The 23,779-nt window shown below is 41.0% G+C and overlaps 1 protein-coding gene across 4 annotated transcripts in view; it reads left to right on the forward strand.

Annotated features, from left to right (window-relative positions):
• The window catches only part of col4a6 (collagen, type IV, alpha 6), a 141,939-nt gene that overhangs the window by 61,419 nt on the left and 56,741 nt on the right, over positions 1–23,779 (forward strand). For all 4 annotated transcript variants that reach the window (XM_039610141.1, XM_039610140.1, XM_039610143.1 and 1 more), the window contains exon 4: positions 19,749–19,826. In XM_039610141.1, coding sequence (XP_039466075.1) covers positions 19,749–19,826 — 78 coding nt within the window. The remainder of the gene's footprint in view (positions 1–19,748; positions 19,827–23,779) is intronic.

Consider the following 23,779-nt stretch of genomic DNA (forward strand, 5'->3'; position numbering starts at 1 on the left):
TGTTTTCTAAAGAGTCCCACACAGACCTTCTCGTGTGTCCATTCTTTCTTATTTTCAGCCTTTAATGGTGAGTTTTCTTTTTCCATAACATTCATTTATGTAACTGAAAAGAGTCCCACTGTATCTCTATATATCCACCTGAAATACAGCATGTTGAGCTTCGTTTACACACAATATCATGTACAGTTTCATCCTTTTAAAGATATAAATGGAAATGATTTTGTAATTATATATGCTTTTCTTCTGACAATGACATCAGAAGGTCATTCTCAAGCTACACAGGTAAAACTGGTATGCTACTAGCTTAGCTGGGCATCAAAGTCTAAAATCTGGTGCTAACAGACATTTGGTTTGCTTTTGGTTGTAAACAGACTAATGCTGCACGTTATTTAGTAAAGTTTAGAGATTTGGATGTGGGTTATTTTGTTTAGAAAGGAGCCATGCTTATTGTTTTGCTCCTCCTTCCAGGTTTTATGCTAGGCTAGGCTAACCACTTAGTGGCTACAGATGCAATTCATTTACATATTCTCTGACTTGGTGACATTTATAGTTTTATTATCATTATTATTATTAGAACAGGTTACTCTAATTGAAATCAAAAGGAACACAAATTACTATTGGATGTCTATTTAGGCACTGAACCCCTAAAGAAGAGACATTTTCTAGGCGAAGCGTAAGAACGGCAGATGGAGAGGAATGTCAAGGACAAGGGTTTCTTTTTTTCTTTTAGAACACTGGTCAAATTAAAATGCTGAATGAAACCAGCTTGCTTCCTTCTACAGCATTTTTATCAAGCCTGACCCTGACTCAAAGGAACCCTGTACCATTTATGGACATGTCTCCAACTCAGCCATGAAACACTTCACACTGAGAAGAGACACCGTCTTTTAGGAGTTGCTATCAAAACTTGTTTTGTATAATTGCTGGCGAAGGGATATGTACAAAGTAGAAACCTCAAAATGTTTGCACATAGTGTGCCACATTCACTTTCCCATTTAAGGGCATTTACACAGTGCTTTAGGCATGTTAACCCTACACCTCTCATCACATCAGGGGATTCACTGGAGCCTTGATAGGAGAGCTCATGGGACAGAAGTTCCTGTTTGTAGAAATTTATATACAGCAGCTATGCAAAATCATATTCTTATTAAAAAGCAGCTTAAAATACATTTAATTGTCTGTTCTTGTCACGATCGGGCGAATTACACACAGTAATTCGGCGTGCCCGTGTGGCGTGCTGGCTAGACCCAAACGCGGCGAAGGCTAGCGGTGGGTTGGAACAGACACGCAGTTATTCTAGTAACGATCAGTGCACGAAGCGTGGCTTCGGAACTGGCGTTACAGACGGAGAGCGAGCGGAGCCGGGATGAGAAAAAGAATCGAGAGGAAAAACACTCACAGTTGCTGAATCAGGCGGAGACTGACGTAGGCAAGGTTTCGGAGCTCCTGACATGAAGAGAACGATGTCTGAGCGGCGAACAGGTGGGTGGCGTCTCTCTTTTAAACCCGGCCCCGTGATCAGCTGATCACCAGCTGACAGTTCTGAATTATTTTAGATTGAAAGTACCAAATGTGAGACGGATTTATTGAAAGACAGCAACTTAAGCCACTAAAACATGATCATCTGGGCAGTAGAAAATGCAAACAGACATCATTATTAATGCTATTTTAATGCAAGTTAGAAAGCACACTGTAAGATATCACACAGACCTAGAGACTGGTTGGTAACTCACTGCAACCACTGGTGTCTATGGAAAAATATGTAATGCTTGAATGGCGATTACATATTTTTGGCATTTTTGTTATTTTAGGCTGCTACACTAAAAACCTCCCTGTGATTGCTTTGGTTGCTAACAGATTGCCACAGTCATCTGGAGTTTGCATGCAAGACGCTGACTTTGGAAAGTAGTAGTGAAAATAAGTAAAAATGAGATTTAAAACAGAAATGGTAAACATTCGCCTTAAAAGTAAAAGCTGTTTGGTTGTAACCAACACTATTTAAAAAGTCACAGCTTTTACTTTGAAGGTGAATGGTCTCCGTTTCTGGTTTGTGTCTCTCTTTTCCACAAGTTTCACAGTTTCACTACTGCATGCAATCGAGATCCAATATTTTTATCTTTTAGTTTTTTTTAGATTGTGTCCAATCAATTAAAGTTAAGTCCCTGACTTTTTGAAGGTAGCGAGTGGAAGGCAAAGGTGAAGACCTTCCATTCTGAAATCATATAATATGAACATCATTGCTCAGCACCTTAAACTGTCTCCACCCATGTATTCAGGTTATAACAGTACCTACACTTTCCCACCCTGCAGCCAAGTCAGTTAGTCACCAGTGATGTTTAACTGACTAAAGCTGCTGGCGTTGGTTAGCCAGAAGGATAAAAGTGAAATCCAAAGTGACTGAAGTATTCATGTGGTGTTGCTGCAGGCTCTCCAGGTGTTTGTTTGGGGGTCAGTGAGTTGGATTTCCCCCCTTTTGATGCACTTGTCTTACTTATCCCTCGTCACATCGCCCCCTGTGGACAAAATAGGAATTTATACTGTCAGATGGTCATTTTTGTAAACAGTGAAGCTGGCAGTGTTTTGCCTGATAACGTTCAACACAAACCCCTTTTTCCTTTCTGGTGCTCACACAAATGATGAAGGATGATGGATGATGAATCTGAGTGTATTTTTTTTCCTAATGTAACCTTTGTGGTTCAGTGTGTCTGACTGCACAGTAGCCAGACTGCGGTGACTGTGAAATGCCTGCTTTCATTCATGTGGATAAAAGTGTTTGCACAGGCAGTCATCTTCAATCAGCAAAAGCCAGACTACATGAGAAGTATACACAGCTGATGGACGGACTGGCTGAATGAGTCAGCAGAGGGAATTTTTGTCTGCAGGCTTCGCCGTCTCGTACATCCCAAATTTGAACTGATTAAATAGTTTCAAAGGCAAAGAAAGAATCCTTAATGATAGCTTGGGACGTGCCTGGTGGGATAGGTGGACTTGAGTCACAACTAAAAGTTAATCAGGCTTGTGGTTGCCTTTGTTTTGCCAACAAGACTTGACTCACTCAAGAATGAAATAAAGTGAGATCAGAGGAAATTAAGGGATAGATGGAGCAGTAGGAAGATGGAGGAGAAACATTAGATATGTTTTAGAAGAATTTAGGTGAAGGAGGTTCTATTTTCTGCTGCTTTAAAGTCTGTTTTTGGAATTATGCTTCTCAAATTTAATAGACCGATATAAGAGGGGAACCAATCCTCCGGCTAGACACTGCCTCAAGTAATTTACAATGTGTACAACATGAAACTCAGAGTTATGAAATCCACCACCCCCTCTGGCACTTCGACATTACATAAAAAACAACAATACTCGGCAACTTAGCCTCACCGAAGATGGTCTGAAAAGAATAAGTCAGCAAAGAATCAATTATGAACATGAAACATGCCGTTTTGAAGTTTCAACGTTAGCATTTTGGCCTCCATCATGTTGGTTTTACGGAGCCAGAAATGACTATATTTGGTAGAGAGTGTAAAGTTTTAAGTCATCAGGTGAGACCTCGCTTATATTCAGTTGGAGACACAGACAGGGATAGCTGGCGATCCAGTCAATCTGCTTGAAGTATAAATAAAATCCTCCACAGACAAGTCTATATGGTCACGAAAAACTGAACATGGTGGACATCTGCATGGATTCTCCTACTCAACATCAGATGACTAAAGTCAGGTAACATAGCCATGTGCAGAATCACGAACAGGGAGAGTCTGATAGTGGCCTAAGACCTTAGTCACACCACATCAACCACCAGTCACTGGGGAAAACTGCTTTATTGTACAGGTTGGTGGGTGGTTGCTGGGTAGGAAATTGATTGCTAGAGACCCAAGCATGGCTTAGTATAGGTCAACTATAGGTCACTAAAAAAGTGTGTATATCTTGGTGACTGGTTGCTTGAGGTTGCTGGCAGTACACAGCATATGCAGGGATGCATATGCTTTGTAATTGGTTTGGGTACAAGCAGACATCCAAAGTTTGCATGGAAGATCTCTGCAAACATTTGCCATTTGCAGTAAAACTGCAAATGTTGGCAAATTCCATGCAAACCATGGGTGATCTGAGCAATCTGCTAGCAACTGAAGCAATTGCAAGCGTTTTGCTGAAGGACCCTCTTTGTGGTCGATTTCACCTAATGATGATCAGAAAACCTCTAGCAACCACTTGCCAACTGGTTGGGGAATACATATTTTCCCCTGGTAACCCTATGTTACCAAGGCAGCGAGGAAATAGACTGATAAAAATCCTAGAAGTTCACTGTCTCTGTACCTCACAGCGATTATTAATTGTCAGAAGGCACCAAATGGATAAACATGGCAGAGAGGAGTTCAGTGATGGTTTGTCACTTTTCTGTTCTGGAGGTTATTACAAAATGTTTAGAAAATACAGACAGTAGCTGTAAAAGTGACGTATGGCCTACTTTGATGGATAAAAGAGAGGCAGAGCATGTTCTGTGGCTCCAGTGCCAGAGCTGTGTGTACTTACAGCCTGCACTTGTGGAATTCAACAGTACACACACACACACACACACACACACGCACACACACAAAGAGAGAGAGATTAGTGTAAGTATAGATCCATGTTCATTACATGCATACACACCCTGAAATACATGAGTCCATGCAGCGACACAAACCTGCTAGTTGTCATGCTTTTGGATTACACACTCATAAACACACACTGATGAGAAATGAGGGCCTGAATCACAACCAGCCGTCTATTCACACCTCCCTGACAAGAAGGGGGGGTAGAAGTCACATATCTCTGCAAACTTCCGCTGCTAAAAATAGGTCCATTTGTCAGCGTTTTATATGTAGTGGGTGATTTTACCGCAGTCATATCCATCCGCTAAATCTAAAGCTGAATCTACAAGAAGGTTATCATCATATAATTCCAAAAATCAATGTCAGATTTGCAGAAGTAAATGAAATTATAAATGAATTAATGTTTATTAAACATAAAATACATGCTTTGGTCATTTTGGTGTCATCTTAGTTTCATTTGTTTCTCTCTGGTGTGTTTTTTTGTTGAGTTGTATTAAACAGTTCAAAGAGACGTTAAGCTGCCCTGTGGGCCAAAAATGCTACTATGAAGCGACTGTGGTGGACATGAGGATCATCCTGAGTGATCTGTCCTTCATCCTGTCACAGCCTCTAGCTTACAAAGACACATACTCACACCTTTCTTTCTTTCTTTTGCCGGCATTTATTCTTTTACAATCCATAGAGACCAACTGATCGGTTTACACACGTTGTTTAGTCGAAACCCTAAACTATACAGATGAAGCCCTTTCTGTGTGTGTGTGTGTGTGTGTGTGTGTGTGTGTGTGTGTGTGTGTGTGTGTGTGTGTGTGTGTGTGTGTGTGTGTGTGTGTGTGTGTGTTCATTTTACACACAGTAGAGCTGTGTAACAAGTATCGCTGCCCCGTACATCTCAGATTTCTAACATATATGAGCTGTAATTGCTGTGCTATTGTGATGTACAGACAAAACACACATGCACATGCTCTCATACTTAGTCCTTCCCCTGCTCAGTTTTGCTCCGAGGTGAAAAGCAAAAAATCCCACCGGTGAAATCAGACCTTGTTTAGGAGTACTTTTGCCTGTCCCCCCACCTTCTACCTTTCTCTGTAGATTATTTTCACCCCACTCTCACCTGCCCGCCATTACAGCCGTGTTTTATCACCAGCTGCTTGCATCTATACCTGCTGGAAGCCATTACAACATTAACGCTCTCTCCTCCATTGTTTATCGTCATTATCTACCCGTCTCCATTCGCTTCGCCTCCTCCAGGCATGGAGTGTTTAGCATACTTCAAAGTGGGTGATTATCAGTTTTTTCAAGGTGGCTGACACTGTCACCTCATGTGGGTGATTCTTTTGCAGAGTCAGTGAGAGCATGTACAGATGCATGTTTGGGGATGTTAGATTTAAAAGTGGTTTGTTTAATGTAGACCAGGTAGTTTAAAAAAAACTGTTGCAAAAGTCTACATTAAACAGCGCAGCTTTGGGAACAGTTCCCAGTCTCAAGCCCTAAAAGTGGACCCCCCCCACCCCACCACCACCACCACCACCACCCAGAAAAAAAAGGAGCGTTAAGATTAAAGACATCGCCTTTTAAGATTATATCAAAGTAGCTCAGGAATTTTGGGTGTGTATAACACAGCGAGCCAGTTCTGTGGGACCGATGAGGCAGGTAGACAAAGCAGTACAAACCCTGTGGGATGAATGCTCGTGTATGCTAAGCTAATGTTTACTGCAATGATGTGAGGATCGATTTAACTGCATTTGTCTGTGACACACTCTGCTGCAGTCCTTCATGCTCATCAGGCTTTGTTAACATTATGCTATCCTCTGATATTTTAATCTGGATATGTGTAGTAAACATCATGTTTTATTGACACTCTTGAGAGTCTAATATGAGACCACAGCTTTCAGTGTGTAACTATCTAGTTTGTCAAACTGTCTAAGCACGTTCTGGTCTGATATAAACTCTCTTGTATAAAACACTTGAAAAGAGGAGGTGACCTGTCAATGAAAGATCCCCTTCAGCTGAGCAAACACGTGTTTTACGATGGGAAGAGCAGCAGGATGTAACCAAAGCCAAATACAGAACAGAAATCTAGTTCACAAATCCAGCTGCTTACAAATCCACCGCCTTTTGTTCTAATAGTTTAACATATTTATTGAAACTGTAAACTAGCCACACTCTTTTCAAGGAGACAGAACACAAAAGTATCAAAAACTGCAGTTCCACAAGCGGCCACTTGAGGCTGTCTCTAAAAATTAGAATGCTGTGTTAAAACACATAGTTTTTAGAACCGTTATAAAGCACGTTTGGTTATTGATATGAATACTTTCCTGCTTTCAGGGCAGCTATAGATTGGGTGACTGGTTTTAGGGAAGTGGTTAGTTTGACTGGAAAGTGTAAATAAAGTAACCTGAGCTTGAACCTTGGTGGATGGATGGATGGATGGACCAATGGATGGATCAACGGATGGACCAATGGATGGATGGATTCTAGAGTCATATTGCTAAGCAAATTTGCTAACCTTCATTGATAACACTCTATCAGCTCTGGTTGAAATGTGTACACTTCGAGCTCCAAGCAAACTAAGACATTAAAGGCTAAAAAACGATAACATTGAGTCCAAAACCAGTGGGAGTCCCCCATGAATTGCATGGTCTTCCTTTAGGCTGGACTAGGCAGCTAAGCAGGATTTACAGATGTTGTAGAGCTTGGATTAGGTCTCATCACCTACCTGTTAATCATCACACTAAAAGCACAAGTTCAGGCGTTCAGGAACAAAATCAGAGCTGCTTTGTTTTCACTATGATCTTATCTGCCTTGACCAGTCACCTCTCACAAGTCAAAACACGACAAGTCACCAAAATTTGAGTAAAACCCTCTTCGCCTACTTCATCAATCACAATGTGTCCAGCGTGCCTTTTTGTCTGCGCTGTTGTCCAGCGGCATCTCGCAGTTTGAGTCTCTTCTTGTGACATCGCACTGAAGCTGGCGAGAAGCAGCCCGTTTCTGGTTGTTTGTGTCGGCTTTGCGTGCGGGCTGTCTGCTGCTTTTTGTCGCTGAGGCGAGAGTTCAAGTAGTTCAAAGTGTGTCTGCAAGAATGCAGATGTAAATCAGACTCACTATCAGTATTTCTACATGACTGCTGATAAAAAAAATGATGACTAATCATTTCCTCGAGCCAAGATGGAAAAAACTTTGCAGGCTTGGGGAATCCCAAATTGACTTGTGATCGACAGCAGCGGTGACCTCATGTCTCCGTGCTTGAGTTATATTTCTGTTTTTTTCCTTTTTTCTTTCTAAATGCATTTAAAAAGTAAAATCACACCTGTGATTGCTTTGAAAGATTTGCTTCTAGTGCTAAACAGGCCTCTTAAATGATTGTTGACCCTGGATGCACTTTAAAAGTGACTCTACACTTAGTTGGTTTGGGTCTATTTTTATGCACGGTCTTGCTATCAGAGTGAGAGAGAGAAAGCGGACCCGGACCGGAAGCTCATATTCTGACGATGTAGACAGCGTCTTGGACATGGGGTCTGAAATACCAGTGGGGAGGGGGCGGTCAGGATTGGTGTCTAAACTTGAAGCATAAATAGCAGGAGGGAGAAGACCATGTGACCTCAAAATCCCCCTCCTCTGAGGTCACGCTGGTGTCGGTGTCAGCACAGCAGTATTTCTATCCACGTGGGAAATGCAGTAATTGGATTTGGTGTTTGTGCTCTTTAGATGAAGGGCTGAACTCTACTTATGTGTGACACCTACTAAATGATCTTACAAGATCATGGCAGATTATGTTCCCTGCTGTGACCGGCTACACCCCTGATTTTGTGATGGACTGATAAGAGAAAAATACTTAATAATCCAGCACAGCGTCCGAGGATCCACAGCTCACATCCCTGTGAGCGGTGTTGGAGGGACACATTGTTAAACTCCTGTCTGCATGTCCATTCTCGCCCCAGTTAATTTTGTTCTTAAAAAATCATCCTTCTTTAATTGTGCTCATAGAGGGAGGGAAAAAAAGACGAAGAAAACAGCAGGGCAGCACGTGAGACAGAGCTAGCAAGGCCGTGCAGGCAGAGTGCTAATCCTGTCTAATAGCAACGCTTCTATTCATCATGGCAGTAAAGGGGAGAGAGGGATACATGCATGTGTGTGTGTGTGTGTGTGTGTGTGTGTGTGTGTGTGTGTGTGTGTGTGTGTGTGTGTGCAGCCAGTGGTGAAAACGTTAATCGAGTACTGCGCAGTACTGTTTACTTTACTGCTGGTGTGCACTTCACAATAAAAAGCTTTACACAAGTCTAAATGCCTCTCCTAGATTAAACTATCCAGCAGTTATAGCATTATATGCTAATGCAAAATTATATGCTTCAATAAGATATATAATACTCAAGCCCCGTTTGCAAAGGGCTGGTATTACTACAGCAGCTCGAGTGAACCTGACACATCTCCAACTTGTAAATTCAACAATCACTGAATCAACATCTCATTGATTTTGCTCACTTTCCCCCCTTTTTTAAATTTTCTTGTGATTTTCTTTTTCTTTTATTGTGCACAAGAGTCACCGAGGCTATATCAGCATTTATAAATGAAAGCCTGAAAGCATTTTGGGACAAATTTGTGTCCCATTGTGGGACACAACGTATCAGGAAAACAATTGCCTACATTTTTCTAGTTTTTTTCAAATAAACAATATACACAAATATCTGTATACTGTTTACTTGGAGGCAAATAGCATACATATCTTTGCCATTCCTATTCCTAACCTATATCTATCCATTCATCCATCCGTCCAGCCATGTTTCTTATCTGGGTCCAGGTTACCAGGCAGCACTATAAGCAAAGTCCTCTAGTTCAACCACGGGAAACAAAGAGGCATTCCCAAGCTGGTTGAGAGACATAATCTTTCCATCATGTCCTGGCACCCTCATTTAGTTCATTTATGCTACAGTGTACTGCAGGCATCTGCCTACAGAGAGCCTACGGAGAGGTGGCTTAAACCACCACAAATGTGCTCCCTTGCAGTCCTGCAAACTTTCAAGTGGACAATGCTCGATGTGGATGACCATTACATTGTTTAAATGCTGAATAGTTTACAAGTGGACAAGAACAGGGAAGGGAGTGACAGTGGAATTCTGAGATCATCAACAATCAAAAAATACAGCGTGAGAAGTACAGACAGTGAACATGTTTCCATGGTTTTAATATTTGGTTATATGTCACCTCTTTGTATGTCACCACTGGCCGGCTGATTGACCTACCAACAACAGCACGAGCAAGAATGCCCCACACACCGATTACCCCACACTCCTTTTGGATGCTGTCCCCATCTGACAACAGAAGCTGTCTGTAGGTAGACTGACAGCTTGATGCTGCCCACAAACTGCCTGTCCAGGCATCCTAGTCAGATACCTCAACTGGCTCTGATCACCTGCCGAATGATGAAGCTTTCCATCCAGTGGAGAAAGCTTTTTTCTCCTGTTCGGTCCCATTATAATCTTCTTTCAGTCACAACTAACAAAGATGGTAGATGAAGACGGGAATGTAGACAGACCCGTAAATTAACGTCCTGTGCCTATCCATCTATTGGATAGGCACATCTCTCTTTTTTTAAAAAAAACCTTTGTATTAACACTCAGAATGTACAATTGCAAAGTCATACCTGAGAATGCACAGTACACAGCACCTGCATTGTGTTTTACATTTATTTGTATTTTTGCTTTTACAGCTGAAACTATTGTCAGTTAACTTTTCATCAGAGCTGTTATTTATCATAAAACAGAAAAAAAAAGATTTCTTAGAGCACCGGCAGATGCATCCATGCTCAGTTTGATTTAAGTTCATGCAAATTTGCTGCAGTTATTTTTCGTTGATCGTGCAAGATGTTACGTTACCGTTTACACATAAACACCTGCACTGTCTGGTGCATTTTCAGATACATAAATAACAATAAAATCGATATATAAATATCAAATTGTATGCACTGTATTTGAGCTGTCAGTGAGCCAGATGTTTTGGGGTTTTTTTGCTTCATGCTGGTATCTGAGGTGTTTCAGTTTATACCTGACGCTCGTCTTCATGATGCAGATGTCAGGAGTGAATGCGTGCAGGGTTTCATATTTGGAAGGTTTCCAAACTCAATGCAAAGTGATTGATGATGTGAACATCATGGAGATGTAAATGTCAAATGTTTAAGTGACAGTGGAAGAGTCGTCTCCACCCTGCCCCACCACTCCTCCTCCTCCTCCTCCTCCTCCACAGTTCTATGAAAATATTTTGTCCTATCAAGCTTCATATTTTTATGGCTCAGTTGCTCACGTTAAATGTTGCTGCCTGTTTTTTCTCTATTATGTCATTAAGGTGATTGTGATAGGCAGGGTAGCACAGCACATATTTTTCAGGACATTTATCAGATTAAATGTCCCACCCAGTTTCTCGCTGACTTCATTTTTTTTTTTTTTTTTTGAGGACTTTTTTGTCGGTCGTCCTCAAGGAAGTGGAGCGATGTGGCAGTTTGTAGGAGCTTAGTTTACTTTGACTGAGTCAAGCAAACCACAGCTGGATACCGAGGTTAACATTAAATTGTTTCACAACATTAACTCAGTCCTAACAGGATTACTGATTGAGAAATGAAAAGGGGGGAGTATCCCCATTATGATGATTATGTTGTTTAGATGAAATCAGTAAAGGAAAAGCTCCTGATTATACTAAAAGTCAACTGTTTGTTAAAGGACCATATCTGTGGGATTTCTGTAGGTTTTAACCCTTTAGCACCAAACTGCGTCTGCTCTGCCTTTTTCTTTGTTGTTTTCTGCTAATTTTACTGTAGACCAGCAAATAAAAAAATGCTGTAAAAAGCACACAGAACATAAGTTGTTGGAAAACTAAAGCTGACAAAACACGGTGGCGATGGCGATGATTTGGGGGAGACAATAATATGTAGAGCTGAAAAGCTGCACGTGAAGAATCTATCGATATATTTTTGAGTTAAAAAATTAAAAACGGTGCAGAAAAAGATAGATGATTTAGGTCAATAGATGGATTCATAAATGCATGATTAGCATAACTTATTCATTCACCTATAATTTCACATATTAGATGAAAATGAATAATTACACATTTGCTTTCATGGTTTGGAAAAATCTGGCACTTTTAAAACATCCTTAAACAGTGAACGTGCTGTCAGAGTGAAACGTCTTCTCCCTCGTTTGGAGGTTAAGCGGTTTACTTTACTTGCAGCAGATGTCCGGTTTGGATCTGTCATAGTGTCACAAATTTCCGCTGGTTGTTATAGGTGACCTGTCTCGAACTGGGTGGCCCAGTGGAGGGGAACACACACATACAGTAATACACGTGAGCTTGTGGACAAGTACACAAAGCTCTAAACACATTTAACCGCACAAATACATCCATAGATCTGAGATCACCCAACATGCGCATGCAGAGCACATACGCACGGTTACATGCGTATTTGCCTTCTGTACATATATCCTCGTGCTGGAGTGCTTATATACAGTCTGTCACGCTTAGACATGACACGAACGCACACGCCATGACACATGCCGCGTGGAAATAAACAGTTGTAAACGGGGAACGCTGGAGGCCCAAACACAGCTGGCCGGTCTCCTGTGGTGGATGTCAGGGTCACAGATGGCGATGGAAAGAGGCAGAGGGAGGATGAGATGATGAAGGGAGAGGTGAATTAAACCTGAGCGATGTGCTGATAAAGAGAGAAAAGAAAAAGGTTTTCCCTCCTCCATCTCCCTTTTTTTTCTTTCTTTTTTTTTACCCCTTTGCCTTTCTTTGTTTTTGGAGCAGCTTCTGATTCCTCTTGTTTTTCCAGTGAAATCATTCCTTAGCTTTCCACCTCGCTCAGCATTTCAACTTCTTTAAGCTGTACACAGACTGTATATAAAAGATAGGCATAGATGGGCTCTGACATCAGCAAGTGGTTAATGAAGTCCCGCTATAGGGTCTGGATTTTAACATTTTGGCATAATCATCTTTGGCAGAAGTGATTTATTTCTGTATTTCTAAAAAAAATTAAGTATGACGTTATCAGCTCATGCTAGCTAGCTTGGTTAGCGCATTGCATGCATAAACTGGATGGTTGCAACATAAAGAGAGAGATCACTGCCAATTAGAATTGTATTCATGTAAAGTGGTGCAAAGGCTTCTTTCACACTAGATATAAAAAAACTGCACAGGTCACCTTGATTTGTAATTTTAACAACATCTCACATGTTTGGTTGGTCTTTGGTTAAACAGCAATCAAATATCGTTCAGCCTGTTAAGTTTGAAGCATGTCACCTCTTCTGTTTAGTAGCATTGTTTTCTGGTGATTTGACAGTGGTACATATACCCACAAGGTGTCCTTTGGTGTTGGTTCCTTGGCGCACAGGCTGTGGAAATTCTGAACATTAAGAAATGATGTTACTCATTAGTGTATTATGAAGAAGGCCTTGGTTTGTTTGGGGTTTTTTTTGGTTTGTTTGGTTAGGGAGTGGCTCGGTGTAGAGCTGCTACTCTTTCACATCAAAAGGAGTCCGCTGAAGTGGTTTAGGGTGCCTCCTTGGTGCTTCCTGGCCATGTTCCAGGCATGTCCTGTCCAGTAGGAGGCTCAGGAAACACTGAGGAGATTATGTCTGTCGGCATGCCTGGAAACACCTTGGTGTTCCTCTGGTTGAAATGGAGTAGATGGATGGTCAGGTCTAGGCTTGCTTGCCTGCTGGCCTGCTGGCCCCATACCCGCATAGCAGACAGGTCTGACCCGGAGCTGGTGTCAAGCCGGCACTGCTGGCTGACTTCTGGCATGGTAAGTGGTATGTCATCCAGATATGGGCCAGGCCTGGCGTAGATAGCACTGTTTATGTGATGGCATGCCACATCTGGCCCAATTATGGTTTGGTGTATGTGGCCCAGGCTCATAGAAAACAGGTCTGGCCTGGATCCGGCATCACGCTGGCACTTCTGACTGACTGGTGTCATGGCAGGGTGTATGTCAACCAGATGTGGGCCAGGTCTGGCAATGATGGCACTATTTATGTTCCTATTTTCCTATTTTAGTTATGTCAATGGAAAATTGTACTTAGTAGTCAGTATAAGCTTTTAATGATATAAGTTTGCATATGATAGAATACTGCATGTTGACCTTTTGATGACTTAGACTATTGTCCACTACAAGACTGTTTTATAAATTCTTTCTCACAGTGATAATAGCTGAACAAGCAGGAAGAGGAGAGCTGGACACTTTTCTCTGCGCTCCCTAACAAGAAGCGGGGCCGTGTCCTTCAGACCCACACACACACACATACACCTGAACCACTCTTATCTTCACTCCCTTCTGAATCCCACAACACACACATACGCACATACATACGCACTAACATTCCTCTGTCTATGAATAGACGTATTCACTGTTGTATTATTTTTGTATATAAATAAAGACAAGTGCAAGAACAGAGCGCACATCACAGGACCCCCACTCTGGTGTGAGCGTTCTGTGATCGCCCTTGCAAGTAAAAACTGCAGCGTCTGTGTGTTTCTACCCTTAGACTCTTAGCTGAAGAAGTGTCTTTAGAATAAATCTCTTGACAAGTTAGAAGAGCCAAATGCCATGTTGCATAACTATACTGCTATGGTAGCCAACATTTCAAATGCAGGTTTGACAGGTTTGTGAGTTTACACTTTATCCAAAACCTAGTGAGGGTTTACGCATTGTTACCACTGGGTGGCTGTAGCTCAGGAGGAAGAGCAGGTCACCTACAATCGGAAGGTTAGTGGTTTGATCCCTGGCTCCTCCAGTCTGTATGTCAAGAGTGTGAATGTGTATGAATGTAGTTAGGAAGCACTCAGTTTAGAGAAAGTGTGTGAATGTGGCATGTTGTATAGAGCACTTTGAGTAATCCGGGAGCGTAGAAAAGTGCTATGTAAGAATCAGAGAGTTTCATCATGGTACTTTTGCACTATTATGTTCCGGCACATGTTGTTATTACATGGCTTGATTAAGGTACACATTAGGGTGACATCTGGGGCCAGAGCTGAAACTGTTCTGGGCCAGCACAGGGCCAGCAGTGTGTCTGCAACTGGCCGTGGCTGCACGCAACTTACACATGGCCCACAAACCGCAAAGAATGACGGCCCTTTGGTGGCACAGATCAGGTTTGCCAGAGGTAATCCACACATGGGCCAGCACAGGACCACCAGTGTGTCTGCAACTGGCCTTGTGCTGGCCCATGTGTGGGTCACCTCTGGCAAACCAGATCTGGTCCACCAAAGGGCCGCCATTCTTTGCGGTATGTGGGCCATGTGTAAGCACATTGTGTGGGCCAGATCCGGGCCATACCAATTTTGCTATGTGGGTATAAGCTGTAGAAAATGGATGGGTGTTTCATTATGGCACCAAAAACCACTTGATTAGCATTTGAAAAAACAAAACTGTGGTTTGGGTTGAAATAAGGCTTACAAAATTGACCAAACATGTCCAAAAATGGAACTAACCAAATATGCTTTAAAGTGACAACACGGGGGCCTATACAAGCCACAAGTCACTAGGTCCATCACTGCACAGAGGCCAATATATACCTTGTGCCTCTGACCTGTGAAACTGCCACTTGCAATGGTTCAAATGGTTAAACACCTGCAGTTTTATAGTGTTTTAGAAGGTTATCATTTTACTTTTTTTTTTTTGCTTATATGCAGACTATTACCTTAATATGAACTGTTTAAGTGCTCACGCATTCCAGTTGACAATCAAACCACCCCATCATGTTAAAAGGAAGGAATTCTATAACATTCAAAGCAAACAAAGGTCTATCTCCCCTTTTTAAAAAAAAACAAACCAGCTACCTTGTTTTATCATGCATTGTTGTCTTAGCCCTATAGCTTGAGAAGAAGCAATGTATATGATCTTAAGGGTAACCCTAGACTCAACTTTCTTCTGGATAACATCAGCAGATTTTATAGGAATGAAAAGGCAAGTCCAGACGTCAGCTCCTACCCACGAGATCCATGAAGAGCATGAGAGTAAAGACCCCCTGTTAGACACACACATACATTAAAAGTGTTTGGAAAGTGTACTGTAGTGTATCTTTTGCTTTTATGTTGTCCAGCAGCAGAAAATGCTCAGCACGCCTCAAACACACACAGACTCAGACTATGTGTCGGAAAAAGAGATGATCAAGTAGCATTCACATTGTGAAGACAGGTTTCAGCTCATTGTCCTGATATCTTTACCTTTTCTATGAGATAATCTTAGCTGTCTGTAGCTCTGTGTGTGTGTGTGTGTGTGTGTGTGTGTGTGTGTGTGTGTGTGTGTGTGTGTGTGTGTGTGTGTGTGTGTGTGTGTGTGTGTACTGTTCTGAGTTTCATAGTGAGGAAAATTTGACTGTTCTGTCCTGTTTAAAGGTCTCCTTTGACATTTATGTTTGAGCTTTAGGGTGTTGGGATTAGCAGTACAGTCTAATACCTGTGTCTGCATGTCCAAATGTACTCACGTGTTCCTGTTAACAGTAATTCTTCGCCGCGTGCACGTGACTATATTTTGTCTCTCCGCGTTCACCGTTACATCACTCGGCTTCTACTCTGAGTTTTTTCCCCCGCTGATCTGCAGCTTAGCATCTGTTTGCACATATCATCCCTCATCTTTAAAGTCTGGGTGTGGACAGAGGGAAGTGAACAAGCACCAGTGCCCAAGCACATCTCCGCCCTGCTCAGGTGGAACCTGGATTAGAGCCCAGAAGTGAGGATCCCAGGGGCAAAAAGAATCCGTATCAGTGCTCTCTCATTGGACAATACACCAGGAAGAATTTTTGGCTTAACAAAAGAAGGATAACAGACCCAAATCAAAAGTTGAAATCTGAGAACTGAGATGCACAGACTGCTAATCAGCAAATCTGAAGTCTCTCCTTTGCTTTTCTTTCTTTTGCTATTATTTTCTAATTCCATAGATTTCCCACCATGCTTGCCTCTTTTCCTTTAAAAAAAAAATCTTTTAAAGATTTCACTGCGAGTAGCAATAATGCTCCAAATCACTTGCTGTGCTTCTATTTTTAGCTTCTTCTCTCTTTAGCCTCTTTGCCAAAGGTTTAATCTGAGCACCCTCCCTATTTTTTTTGGTCTCCCCCCATTTCTATCCCACTCTTTCTCCCTTTTTTCTCCCTCCCTTGTTTCCCTCTCTGTTGCCCTCCTTCTGTCATTGTGATTAGACGAATAGAGGAGATCAGAGGGAATAAAAGCATGACCAGCACCAATGACCTTTCCCCTCCTTCTCTCTTTCCCTCTCCCTACTCTGTGCCAAGCTCACTTTCTCATTGTTGTGAATTTTCCTCCGCTTTTCTTTCTTTCTTTCACACAATGCAGCAGCAGCAGTTGTAGTACTTGTAGCAGGTGTAGTTGGCAGTAGTATTCTTTGGTCTGTCTTCCTCTGTTATAAAAATATTTATAAACTTTGTCTTCTAGAAAAAATATGCCTAATTCAATCTCTCTGGTTTTATAATCCAATAAATTTTAAAGTCATTTGGATTGCAACTTTTGAACGAACCTCAACCTTGATTATTATTCTCACAGTCTGGGGTCATATGATCTAATACAGAACACACTTAAGCTCCACCCTGCACACTTTCAAACCTCATCACAACATATCCTCATCCACATCTGTCCTCTTCATCTCCATCAGTTCTCAGCTGACTTCTTTCTACCCCTCTCTCCTCTTCATGAGCAGTCAGTGAAATGTCAGCCAAGACCTCCGAGTTTGACCCTGGAGAGAGGTTCAAACAGCTGTTTCATATAGAGCATTTTTTCCTGGGTTCACACAGAAACAATCAGGCTGCAAAACTTTATTTGAGCAGGTGACAAAATTTCAGGCATCAACAATAAATTCAGAGATCCATACGAGCCCTCGCAGATTTCGTCTGTCTCATCATCGGATCCATAAGCACGGATGGATGTGTTTGGGTTTTTTGTAGTTTACAGAGCCTTGTGTAGTTTAAGACTTATAAAGGTTCTCTCTCTCTCGCTGTCTCTCTCTGGGTGGCCTATAAACTCCAAAGGAGTTCCATAGATATCTCAGGAATGCCACCCAAAAGGTTAATCTGCAGTTCACTTGGAGTTTATAAGCTCAAAATAGACATGTTCAGGTCTGTGATGACCGGGGAGTCTCTATCATCTGATGCATTGTTGTTCAGTGCCAACAAACTGACATGTAGTGAAGATTTTTTTAGTTTATGGCCCTCTGAGGTTTACATCATAACTACTGAAAACCCAACCCTTTATTTTGGAGAAGGGCAAACTGGACCTTTCTGGGAAAACTGAACAGTTTTTCATGAGCAAAAGTTATCTTTGTTCCTTGACAAGGCAATCTAATAGAAACAAAAGTGACATATTCTTATTGGATGGGATTAGGGTTAAGGTTGGGGTCGTGACTGAGGATGACCCAAAAAGTCAGACGGTTAAGGTCGAAAATCAAATTTCATGTGTTTTACTACCACCTATAGCCCAAATTCATTTTTTTACCATTAATATGTAGCAGATATAATAAAATCAAAGTGTATGACTGAAGAGTTGTAGTTGCGCCTTTCTAGAAAGTAAGTCTGCATCTGAATGTCTTTTCCTTCAGTATTTATAATTTATCAGCGTTTCATATTGCATGGTCTTTGTTTCAGTTTTTGTAAGTTCATGTAAGATTCATATTCTTGAGCTTGAAATCCGTTCCAGTAGTGGATGTTCATATTACATATTACAAGTAACCCCTGTGACCTGAAAGGCATTAGACTGCTCTGAATGCTCAGTTTCAGACAGCTTTTAGACAGACACACCAGCTACAATATGTGTCAGAGAGGGGCAGCCAATCAGAGGAAAGCTGTCTCAGGAGACAGGAGCTAAAACAGCTTGTTTCAGAGAGAGAATGGACTGCACCGAGGCCTGGTATAAGATAGAGAGGGATCAGTTTGAACTGTGAATCATGCAAAGCTAATCTAGGGCACTTCAAGAATGTGGCATTTAGAAATTTACACAAAAGGTCCACTTTAAAGTGAGATTCCTTGTTGAGGCCGCTGCTTGAACATTAAAATGAAACTTTATTTATTATAATTTCCATAAGGACCGAATCTCATATAGAAAAGCTCCCATAAATGCAGATCACCAGAGGAGTGTTTTAGAGCTTTAGCAGCCGAACATCATGCACACTGAACCTGTGTTGAGTGCAGATAAATGAGAAAACACAAAACTCATTTGGAAGAAGAAGTCAATGCACACATCAGACATCATTACTGTATGAGCTCTGTGTGAGCATGCTGCTTCTCTTACTGGCTGAGTTATGCTGACATCTGCTTCTCTCGGCTGCTGTTTCAGAACCATGAACAGCACTTTTAGTTGCATGCCTGATGGTCCTTCTCCTTAACCTGACTGTGTGAGCTCTCAACTGATACCATCACTACCTAATACACATGATAATAATAATAATAATAATCATCATAATAATAATAACACGGGTGAAGCTGTATCACACAGCGTCCTGGAAGTCATGTCATGCTTTAAAAAAGCAGTCCGCTCTGATAATGATGGGCTGTTAGTTATGGACTATAATTAGTCATGCAAAACTGATAAATGCAGAGCTGTGCTTCTTTAAACACATCGACCACATTTTGCATTTCATGTTCTGAGAACCTTTGGATCTTCCCAATTCAGTGTAAATTCAGGAAGCTTTATGAGCCAAGCCTTTAACATGCAGATTGGTACATTTTAGATAATAAACCATACAGAACGCAATGGCACACGTTGTGTTTGGGGAATACGAATACAAATTCCTGCACTTCATCAATAAACACCTCTGACTGGATCCGATCCTTCTCTAAATCCACCTTAACAACTTTTGGCCTCTTTAAAATTACTGTAAATTTGTCAGTGTCTGGCTGCTGCAGCAGCAGCAAATATTCTCTGTGTGACTCATTGTGTTGTGTACTCGGTTTGTGTTTGATTGTTGCCATATTTTTATCAAGGTGTTTGAAGTGGTGCTCTTGCAGCGGCGTGTTCAGTGTCATACTTTTATACCCCACAGTTCCACTAAAAGGAGGGAGAGGATGTCTCGCCCACTTTGGATAAACACCTGAAAGTTTGATCTGGAACAGCTATCGCATATCTCATGCATTTCCCAGAATTTCTTTCTAATTTGTCACCTTTTTATTTCTTCAGGGTGGCAAGTTTGATGAGCCATGTGACGGCTTGGACTGCAGCAGAGGGTGCAAGTGCTTTCCAGAGAAAGGAAGCAGGGTGAGTCTTTCACAAGTTTTCAGTTGTGTACTCTCCTCTGGAGTTCGGGGAAAAGGCTTTCCATTTCATGTCCTCTTCACTTGTTTAAGTCCAATAACAACACCTGAGAAACTCGTCGCTTGGTTTTTAGGGATGTTTGAAAGACTTCTACTTGGTAGCAAAGTCTATGTTGAACCCAGTTTCTCAGATAGTCGATGGATCTGAGAAGTTCTTAGTTCAGCTAAACTCTTATTAGTAGATATTTAAAATTTTATTATTAAAAACCTGCAACAAAGTAGTTTTAAAGTTACTCATGTACATGTACATTTCTCTGTACTTTGTTTCTAGAGAAAGATGTATGTCTTTCTAAAATCGATGGAATACGAAGACATCAAAGTATCATCAGAAATTATAAGTTGCCTAAGACAGCTCAGACTGTGTTGAAGAATAAAGGTGGTCACACCAAATATTGACTTTCAAGCATGTTAAAATTGTAGAGCCTGTGTTTTTTTTCCCTTTTCCTGACTGTATTTCTATATGTTTATGCACCCAATTTGCTGGCAGTACATAAAGAAATGAGGGCTGGCTGAAGACTTCGGCACAGTTTTGCAAAAAGAAAAAAACAACTTCAAATTTCACAGTTATTCACTCGATGTTAGGAACTATTAAACACTCCTTTTTTCATCTAGAGTCATCATTGTTATCTTACTTCATCTTAATTTTGTTATCTGGCAGCTTTACAGTCAGACAGAGGAGAGTTTATTGCACTGATAACTGCACTGATCCTCTTTGAGGTTTCAGTTAATTACGGTTTTTACTCTGAGGAAACAAATACATTACCTTCATTTAATTAAGGAATAATTACCTCGAGGCTTCAGTTCCAGGCCTTATCTCTCTCCATCGTACAGCTACATACATTAACGCCCAGAAACATTATCGCTATTTGACACGTATCAAAGCGATGCCTTTATCAGACTGTGTAATGCAAGCTCCGACAGTCCTCATCTATAGCTGTAAATGTGGTTTCTCCAGAAATCGAATCAATGAGTAAACACGAAACAGCATGTGGCTCCGGGCGAGGAACTCATTTTCTCATCATCGCTACCGTGAAATTAACAATAACATCCAAACAAAGGCTGGCAGAATATGATGGAATCAGCTCACTGATTAGTGGTGATGACACATACGCACAGTATATATCACCCGTCATCTGTTTGCACTTCAGTATCGAGTAAAAGAGCGGCTGACTCCTCTGATTTATGGCTGGAATTTAAGTGGAAAGTTTTAAATGTCAGTGTGATCCTGCTGGCATCTAATAAATTACTGTACGAGGCTTTAAAAAAGCTTCAGCATCATCGGGCCAGATGGGCGAGTGCAGTAAACAAACACAAACTCTAAAACAACAGAAGGTGGCGATATTAATGCTTCCAATGCAAACTGCTGCTTTATTGGCAAGATTTAAAAATGAGTAAATCACATTTGCTTCAGCAATAAAACATCAGCAATCATTTTAAAAGTTGCTTTTGAGTCAGAATCAGTAATAAAGATAAAAATACCAGTAATCAGTTTTTAAAATAATGGAGAGGAGCTTGTGTGCGGATCGACCAGCATTACACTCCAAGAACAGTCAGAAATCAGCGGCTGTGTGGCCTGAGAGACAAAACCCAGGGGGAAAATGCATTCGGGAGCAGATTTACTAAAGTAAACCGAGTGTCAGCTTTTAAAAAAACTGTAAAAAAAAAACAAAAAACTGTACTGCCGGTATTTACAAAGATAGCGCAGTGATAAGATTGATGTAAGAGATGGGAACCTGTTATTTCTCAGAGTTCTCGTTTAAAAAAACAGGGAGGAAAATATTTAAATGAAGAGCACAAACTGGTTCACTCATGTTTGCGACTCGCAGTTTTCTGCCAACTGTTTTTTTTTTTTTTGTGGTTAACATTGAAATGAACTGCTTAGAAAACAGTGCAACCACACTATGAGCGCTGTTTGAGGATTACACACTATTTTACCCTGCTTTTTAAATCTTAGACTCTTGTCACTGCTCTTTGAGCTCTACTTTGTTCCAAATCAGTAACTGAAAGTGCGCTAGAAGAAAGTGAAAGTGTTGTTTTTTTAAACATTTTTTTTTTTATTCCTCAGCAAAATCCTAGTTATCCTTGGATTTTTCCCCCTCAGGCTACAAGCTAGGTTGGTGATGGGTGAGGCCACTGGTATTACTCTTAAAATGAAGCATGAAAAAAACAGTCGATCTATCCATAAGTCCATTTTTAATATCCATCCATCCAAAAAACCATAAATCCATCCATCCATCCTCTTCTGCAGAGGTCGTCTCCAGGTACTCTTGCTTCCTCCCACAGCCCAAAGACACAGATGTAGTCGGGTTGGGTTAATCGGTGAGTCTAAATTGTCCACAGGTGTGAGTGTGAGTGCAAATCAGTGAGCATAATCCAAATATTAAATACTGAAAAGCAGCAAAAATCCTTTTAGTATAAATAAACAGGATTTGGTTATTGCTGCTTATGTAAAAAAACAAAAAAACAAAACTGTTTTTCTTATGTAAATCAGTGAATCATACTCTTCAATAAAACAGCAAATTATTATTAGATCATTTCCAAAATAAAATCCCTGCTTAGACGTCCTGACTAAAGCCAGACTAACTGTAAGCTCGGTCTCTTTCAGCCTTTATCCAAACAGCAATTACTGTCTGACACAGCAGCCCTACACTTACTGCCTGCTAACTGTACACCACTTTAGGTAAATAACATAGTGACGAGTGTCGCCTTACCCGTAGGTAAATGTAGGTAAATGATACAGCTCAGGTAATGCCACCTACCTCTGCTCAGCCCCTCTGATAAGCCTAAATGACACAGCCGCTGCGTCTTTAACTGTTACTGTTGGGAGCCGTTTGAGCGGGAAGGTGCTCATTTGTCTCTTTTCAGTTTTACTTTTGTAGTTAGAGCTCAGAGAGCTCAGGCATGCTCCCGATAACGGCCGTTAACGGACGCCCGAATGGGTTCTGTCAGCTGAAGTGTTGAACACAAAGTGAGGTTTAAAGGAGACTCCGGTTATGTCACAAAGGAAAGTTAATCAAGAGAAATACTGTGATTTGCTTTTAAATCTGTTTTTAAACTTAAAGCAAACCAGTGCTCACAGACTTAAACATTAGCTGTTTGCTTTCAAGGTTGTTTCCCTATAAAGGAATTTAGGGAGCATATTTATGTTTTTGCCTTCAGTGAGTGTTATTTATATGTACATGTATACAGTATCTAACGAATGATTAGACCACTAACTAAACCAAATGTTCATGTGACAGCTGCCCTAAATGAACTGTACTAGTAATTACCAAAATCAATTTTGAATGTTTCTGTAATGGTTAATCCAGGAATATGTGCAACATCTGCAATAAAAATTGTATTTTTAATGTAAAATATAATTATTATTGCAGCCATGAATTTTTTAAATTCACTTGAAAAATAGTAAAGACAGTGATTTTTTTGGTTGAGATGATGGTTACTTACTTAGATTGCTGAAAAAAAAATTTGTTTTAGCAGTCGATTGTACGGTGGCCCTGAGAGGCCAAACGGACTGCAACTTAAGAAAACACCAGTAATAAGAAAAACGCTGCAAAAGCACACAAAACACAACGGAAATAAGAAAAAACAGATTTCCAAAAGCACAAGGGAAGTGTTTCTGGGGAGACAATAACCCGACGGACCAGGAACCAAAATATGCTAAGAATTGCACTGGAAGACATTTAAAAGAAGTGGAGGATCTATCGGTTTTGTGAGGAAAAAAAGATGAGAGGTAAGTGTGTTAGCCTAACTATTAGCCTAAAAATCCGTCATCAGTATTATACGAATCATGATAAAACACACCTACCATGTTTTGGGTTCCTGCAACTGGTCCGTCGGGTTATTGTCTCCCCAGAAACACTTCCCTTGTGCTTTTGGAAATCTGTTTTTTCCCATTTC

The sequence above is a fragment of the Oreochromis aureus genome, linkage group 3, assembly GCF_013358895.1.
Source record: "Oreochromis aureus strain Israel breed Guangdong linkage group 3, ZZ_aureus, whole genome shotgun sequence".
In the NCBI taxonomy this organism is placed as follows: domain Eukaryota; kingdom Metazoa; phylum Chordata; class Actinopteri; order Cichliformes; family Cichlidae; genus Oreochromis; species Oreochromis aureus.